The sequence below is a fragment of the Canis lupus genome, chromosome 30, assembly GCF_003254725.2.
Source record: "Canis lupus dingo isolate Sandy chromosome 30, ASM325472v2, whole genome shotgun sequence".
In the NCBI taxonomy this organism is placed as follows: Eukaryota; Metazoa; Chordata; class Mammalia; order Carnivora; family Canidae; genus Canis; species Canis lupus.
Genome location: NC_064272.1, coordinates 651,681 through 659,125, shown reverse-complemented (window position 1 = coordinate 659,125; position 7,445 = coordinate 651,681). Strand labels below are relative to the sequence as shown.

General features: G+C 44.5%; 1 protein-coding gene across 1 annotated transcript; it reads left to right on the top strand.

Moving 5' to 3' along the window:
- Positions 1 to 4,063: 4,063 nt before the first annotated feature.
- LOC112675426 (olfactory receptor 4K15-like) lies at positions 4,064 to 4,988 on the top strand. Its single transcript, XM_025472032.1, is given in 2 exon segments — positions 4,064 to 4,770; positions 4,772 to 4,988. Coding segments are annotated over 2 exon segments (924 nt in total).
- Positions 4,989 to 7,445: the final 2,457 nt, after the last annotated feature.

Sequence of the window (7,445 nt, the reverse complement as noted above, 5' to 3'; positions counted from 1 at the left end):
TTCTTGGTTGCATGTTCTTATCACTTAGGACCCTGAATATACCTTCCAGCCCTTTCTGGCCTGCCAGGTCTCTGTGGAGAGGTCTGCTATTACCCTAATATTCCTCCCCATAAAAGTCAGGGATTTCTTGTCTCTTGCTGCTTTAAGGATCTTCTCTTTGCCTTTGGAATTTGCAAGCTTCACTATTAAATGTCGAGGTGTTGAACGGTTTTTATTGATTTTAGGGAGGGATCTCTCTATTTCCTGGATCTGAATGCCTGTTTCCCTTCCCAGATTAGGAAAGTTTTCAGCTATGATTTGTTCAAATACATACTCTGGCCCTCTGTCTCTTTCAGCACCCTCGGGAACCCCAATTAAACATAGGTTTTTCTTCCTCACGCCGTCGTTTATTTCCCTTAATCTGTCTTCATGGTCCTTTGTCTGTCTCTTTTTTCCTCAGTTTCCCTCTTTGCCATCAACTTGTCTTCTATGTCACTCATCCGTTCTTCCACCTCATTAACCCTGGTCGTTAGGACTTCTAGTTTGGATTGCATCTCATTCAATTGATTTTTAATTTCTGCCTGATTGGATCTAAATTCTGCAGTCATGAAGTCTCTTGAGTCCTTTATGCTTTTTTCTAGAGCCACCAGTAGCTGTATAATAGTGCTTCTGAATTGGCTTTCTGATATTGAATTGTAATCCAGATTTTGTAACTCTGTGGGAGAGAGGACTGTTTCTGATTCTTTCTTTTGAGGTGAGGTTTTCCTTCTAGTCATTTTGCTCACTGCAGAGTGGCCAAAAACAAGTTGTATTAGGAAAAGGAGAAAAAGAGAGAGAGAGAAGGAAAGAAAAGAGAAAAAGAAAAAAGAAGAAAGAAAGGAAAAAAGAGAAGAAAAAGAGAAAGAAAAAGAAAGAAAGGTGAAAAAAAGGGTGGGGGAAGCAATCAGAAATAAAAAAAACACGGGGGAGTATCTTCTGATTCTGTATACTATAAGTCCCTTGTCTTCCCCTGGAACTGGTCCGTCTAGCTGGTCTTCTGGGGGAGGGGCCTGTTGTGCTATTTTCAGGTGTTAGCACTTGGGGTTGCTGCTCTGCCCCTGCCTGGTGCAGGGCTCAGGTGGGGTTGTTCACCCCGTGAGGCCCCAGGAGGAACAACCGCAGTGGCGGGGCCAACTCTGCAGCCCTGGAGTCAGCCCCCGCAGTCACCACGGAGCTCTCGGTCTGCAGGGCCTGGAGCCTCCGGGGCGGGGCCGCTGATCTGCTCAGCTCGGGGCAGGAGCGTCCTCGCTGTCCTGGGCCCTCCCGGCCTCTGTCTGTCCCGGGGGGGAGGCCGGATCCTGGGCTGTGTCCCGGCGCCCTGTGCTCCGGGGCCTGCGCTGGTGGATTCGCGCTCCCGCCCCGCAGCCCCCTCCGCAGAGCCTCTTCCTCTGCCCGAGCCCCCCGAGCTGCTCCCGCCCCGCAGCCCCCTCCGCGGAGCCTCCCCCGAGCCCCCCGAGCTGCTCCGGGTCCCGCCGTGCGCGCTGCAGCCCTTAGGGAGCTCGGCGCATCTCCCGGGGCGCAGGTGTCTGTTAGTGTCCCCGGGAGCCCGAGGGCATCCCCGCCCTCCTGGGTCCTGCTCCACCTCCCCGCGAGCCCCTTTCCCCCGGGAAGGTTGGTGCAGCTCCTGTGTCTCCGGGACGGGGCTCTCCTGTCCTGGGGACACTCGCCCCGGCCTCAGCCTGGCTCCTCGCGGGCCCCTCCCCCTTGGAGGCCTTTGTTTCTTTATTTCTTTTTCCCCGTCTTCCTACCTTGATAGAAGCGCGAACTCTTCTCACTGTAGCATTCCAGCTGTTTTCTCTTTAAATCTCAGGCCGAATTCGTAGATTTTCAGGACGAGTTGAAGGTTATCTAGGTAATTTGGTGGGGACAGGTGATTTGGGGACCCTACTCTTCCGCCGTCTTGCCCCTCCTCCAAGTGCAGTGATTGTAATGGGAACCTGTATATCTCATTCTTGTCCTAATTAGCCGTTTGCATTAATTCATATCTCTGTCATATCATAGAACAAGATGATTTACTTCAGAAATGTTATTTATTTTCTTAGTCATCAAAACCAAGTTTTTTACCACAAGCTATCTTCTAGTAGAGAAATTTTGGAAGCTTTGGAGTCAGACAGACTTCAGTTTAAAATATAGTTTTATTATTTGTTACTTTATAACTTGGAAAGTAGGTGATTTCTGTATTTATATAGTTTGTGAGGTTTATGTTAACTATTCTTACCAAACAAAATACATAATATAAAATAATCGGAATCAGTAGTGAAAAAATAGTCACAGGATATCACATCTACATGTTGCTTTTGTTAAAAAAACAAAACAAAAAAGTCTTGCTTTGACTTTCAGGGCCAAAAAAAACAAAAAAAAACAAACAAAAAAAAACTTAGAAGGAGAAAGAGCAAAACCCAAAAGGAAAAATATATGAAAAAAAGTAGATATGCAATTCAAATGAAAGGCAATTAATTCTTAAAAATGGGAAACCTGGTCAATCTCAGAATAAGAAATTAAGATTACCTTTAGGAGGCCCCTGGGTGGCTCAGCCAGCTAAGGATCAGAATCTTAGATTCAGCTCAGGTCCTGAACCCAGGGCCCTGAGATCTAGACTGGCATCTGGCTCAGTGCTCAGAGGAAAGTGGGCCCGGGATCTCTCTACTACTCGCTCTGCTGCTACCCCCATGGATCACAGGTGCATGCACTCTCTCTCAAATAAAAAAAAATAAATCATTAAAAAAACTCCATACAAGGGTATTTCTCACCACTGTATACAATAACATCGCATTGGAGACACTGGAATAAAACACATAATCTATGCATTACTGGTGTAGGTTCAAAATGCTTTAAACTCTATGAAACAAATACAAACAGACAAAAAGCAAAAACAGATAAATGCTTGTAAGGTGCTTAACGTAACGGTGCATAATTAGAGCTACTTAGGTAACTTTATAATAAGCTTTACTGGAAAAAATTAGGATACCAGAAAGGTAGTGAAATGACGAGAAACGAAAGAAAGAATGGTAAAAGAAAAGGAATGAAGAAGAAAAGGATTTGGCTTCCTGGCTTCTATTAAATAGTAAATACATGTATTTCTACAGAGGTCAATTTAAAGGGTATAAGTAAGAGTTTATATATAAATGAACTTAGAATTTATATTTTCTCCCATAAAGAGCAGTCAGAAGTAAAAATAGCTTTTGTATGTCATCATTTAGTCCAATCTCAAGAAGAAATCCCTGTTACCAATGAGAACCAAGGACCAGCCTATGCATGTTAGTAAATGATGGTACTCAGGCCATGGAACACATGAGTTTTTGGAAATATCAATTCATGGGGAGATTACAAATGGAGGGAAATATTGGATATTAGAAATGGATAGTCAGCGTCTGGGGTCTTTTTTGAAACACAAATATCTCTTTTCAAGTCATCTGATGACTCAGAGATTGTGAAGGAATTTGGCTCAGTTCAGTGGGCTAACACATATCCACTTCACAATAGATTTGCTTCTGAGACTCATATATGCATGAGAAACGTAGCATTCCATTATTGTCCTGGAGCCTGGGAAAGAGCTTCTGAATGTATTTCAAAGCTATGTATTCTCTCTCCAGAAGAGGCAGATTCAAGCCTTGGAGAAGTTATCTATGGACTACGTCACTGAGGGGGGCACTTGAGGGGATGAGCACTGGGTGTTATTCTACATGTTGGCAAATTGAACACCAATAAAAAATAAATTTATATTAAAAAAAAGAATTTGTCACATTGACATTTTCTGTCAGAATATTCATTTTTTTCATTCCCATAACTAGACCTCTTATAGGTAAGGTTTTGGACCTACCCTTCTATAATTAGTTCGCCACCTTGGTCATAGGACTAGCCTACCTGTAAATTAAGGAACATTTCTTTTCAATCTTCAGCTTCATACAATGCTAAGATTTGAATTTTGCACAACAGTCATACTTATCTATTCCCAAACATCTGAGCATTCATGAGGTTCTTCTTTCCATTATAGAAGTTCTTAGTTCATGTCTTTCTTTGGTCTGCATTAGAACACAATTACTAAATGGATGATGCAAATCAGTCTGTGGTGTCCGAGTTCATTTTTCATGGACTTTGTGATTCAAGGGAGCTCCAGACCTTCCTCCTACTGACCTCCTCTATGCTCTATCTGATGACTGTGGTGGGCAACCTCATCGTAGTGATCTTATTCATCACGGACCCTCATCTCCATTTCCAAATGTACTTCTTAGCCAATCTCTCATTTGTGGACTTCTGCCTTACCTCAGTAACTACCCCCAAACTGACCACAGACTTCCTAAAGCGTCATAAAACCATCTATTTTGGTAGATGCACGAGCCAGATCCTCTGTGTGCATTTATTTGCAGGAATTGAGATGGTGCTTCTTGTGACAGTGGCCCATGATTGTTACATGGCCATCTGCAAGCCACTCCGTTACTCCAGCATCATGGACAGACAAAAGTACATCTGGCTAGTTTTGATATCATGCATCATTGGTTTTGTGCATGCCATGAGCCGACTGGCTATGATTTTAGATCTGCCCTTCTGTGGACCCAGAAGAGTGGGTCACAGTTTTTTCTGTGACATTCCTTTGGTGAGCAAACTGGCCTGCACGGACACACATACTCTGAAAATGTTGATAAATTCTGACAGTGGGGTCTTGGCAACAACTTGCTTCCTTCTCTTACTGGCCTCCTACATCTACATCCTAGTAACAGTCTGTCTTCACTCTGAGGATGGAACATCCAAGGTGCTCTACATGCACCTCCCACATTACAGTGATGCTTCTCTTCTTTGTACCCTGCATGTTCATCTATCTGTGGCTACTTAGCATCACTTGGGTGGACAAGTTGCTTGCTGTGTTTTACACAGTAATCACATCTCTCCTGAATCCAGCCACTTATACTCTGAGAAATAAAGAGATTAGGAATGCCATCAAGAGACTGATAAGTAGGTTTACAAATCCATAGAACAATTTTTAGTTTTCTCATGTATTCAGCAAATGCACTGTTTACATCCCAATTTGGCCACATTTTGACCTGTAAACTAAACTGGAAACATGACCCTTCATATCTGTAAGCATGGAGTATTCCCAGATGTATGGTTTGTATTTATTCCATGACAAAGATATGTTCAAAAATCCAACACTAGGGATGTCTGGCTGGCTCAGTCAGTTAAGCATCTGACTCTTGATTTCAGCTTAGGTCTCAATCTCAGAGTCCTAGGATCCAGTATTCCATGCTCAGCATGAAGTCTGCTTGAGGATTTTCTCTCCCTCCACCTCTCTCTGCTCAATTTCTCTCTCTCTCTCTCTAATGAATAAATCAAATTTTAAATAACCCCAATACTTAAATTCTTACCACTTGGAGTAGATAATAACTGATAATAATAATTTGCATAAATATGCCTTTGTATTTACTAAAAAATTACCAGATGATAACAACGATAAAACTAATGGTTGTATCATTAATTAATACCACTAATGCCCCCAACACCATGCTAAGCATTTTATGTAGCTTATGTATTACTACAAAACCACTTTGAGTTAATTATACATTATTCTCATTTCTAAAAATACATGATTTACTCACCCTGACCATTGCTTAGCTAGACAGGATACTAAAGATATCTGAGTGGTCGACATCTACTTAGGAAGAAAATGAATTGAACTGAAATCGTTTTGCCCTTGTACTCCACAGCATTACCCCTATAGGTCAAGTTTTCAAGTCTTCATTGTTGATTTAAAGGTGGAGTTTCTCTTGACCCTTTTTGTTAAGTAACCAGGAAGAATCATTCATAATAACTTGAAAACTTATTGCCTTATATTAATAAGTGATTTTATGATTATAATTTTACCTTATGTTAAAGAAATAAGAAAACACAACTGGGAGGATGAGAAAGGATAATGTGTTGCTTCAAAGCACAAGAAACTTAGAGTGATGAGAAGAAAGTCACAAAGAAACCATCATGAAAACAACACAATATACAAAAATCTGAGTACTTCCTAGAAATTAATAAAACAGGTACCCCAAAAGGAGCAAAAGCTTTGAGCGGGTATTTATTTCTCAAAAGAAATACCATGGGAGAGGCGGGGCAAGATGGCAGAAGAGTAGGGTCCCCAAGTTACTTGTCCCCACCAACTTACCTAGATAACTTTCAAATCATCCTGAAAACCTACGAATTCGGCCTGAGATTTAAAGAGAGAACAACTAGAATGCTACAGTGAGAGGAGTTCGCGCTTCTATCAAGGTAGGAAGATGGAAAAAAAATAAAGAAATAAGAAAGTATCCAAGGGGGAGGGGCCCCGGGAGGAGCGGGGCTAAGGCTAGGCTGCGGGAGCACCCGGGACAGGAAAGCAAGGTCCGCAGAAGCAGGAACTCTACCAATCTTTCCAGACGGAAAGGCGCTCTCAGGGAACTCGGGCAAGATCCCAGGAGGGGCAGGGATGCCCTCAGGCTCCCAAGGGCACTAACAGAGGAACTTGGCCTAGGGGAGAGCACACCGCACACCGCACACCGCGGACTGAGTTCCCTAAAGGGCTAGAGCGCTTGCCCGGGGGGGCCACGAGAGCAGCTCAGGCAGCGGCTCAGGCAGCAGTCCACACCGAGGGGGCTGCACGGCCCCTGGAGCAGCTCAGGGGGCGACTCAGGCTGCGGCTCGACGCGGTGGGGCTGTGGGGCCCCAGAGCGCGATCCCAACAGCCCAGGCCCCGGAGCCCAAGGCATGGGGGGATCACAGCCCAAGATCTGGCACTCCCCCAGGGACAGGCAGAGGCCAGGAGGACAGAGGGGAGCAAGGACGCTTCTGCTGCCGGGTGGCCCCGAGCTGTGCAGATCAGCGTCCCCCGCCCCCTGGAGCATCCAGGCCCCTGCACACTGGGAGCTGCGGTAGTTACTGTGGGAGCTGACTCCAGGGCTGAAGAGCTGGCCCCACCACTGTTGTTCTTCCTCCTGATGTCACCTTGTACCTGGGACTGAGCAGGGTCTCTGGGAGCAGGGGCCTAACAAGATAAACAGCTCCCACTGAGCCGTGCACCTGGCAGGGGGCTGGGCAGCTCCCCAAGGTGCACACACCTGATAATCAGCACAGCAGTCCCCTCACCCAGAAAACCAGCTGGAAGGACAATGGAAATGCAAGTTATTTACCAAGCACAGCAGGCCCCTCACCCAGAAAACCAGCTGGAAGGACAATGGAAATGCAAGTTATTTACCAACTTTTCCAATGCTGGAAAGTTCCAGGGGAAGTCGAGGTATTTACAGTATACAGAATCAGAGGATACTCCCCCTTGTTTTTTTGTTTTCTATTTGTTTCCCCAACCTTTTTAAATTCTCTCTTTTTCTCCTTTTTCCAGTACGACTTGTTTTTGGCTACTCTGCACTGAGCAAAATGACTAGAAGGAAAAACTCACCACACCACAAAAGAAAGAA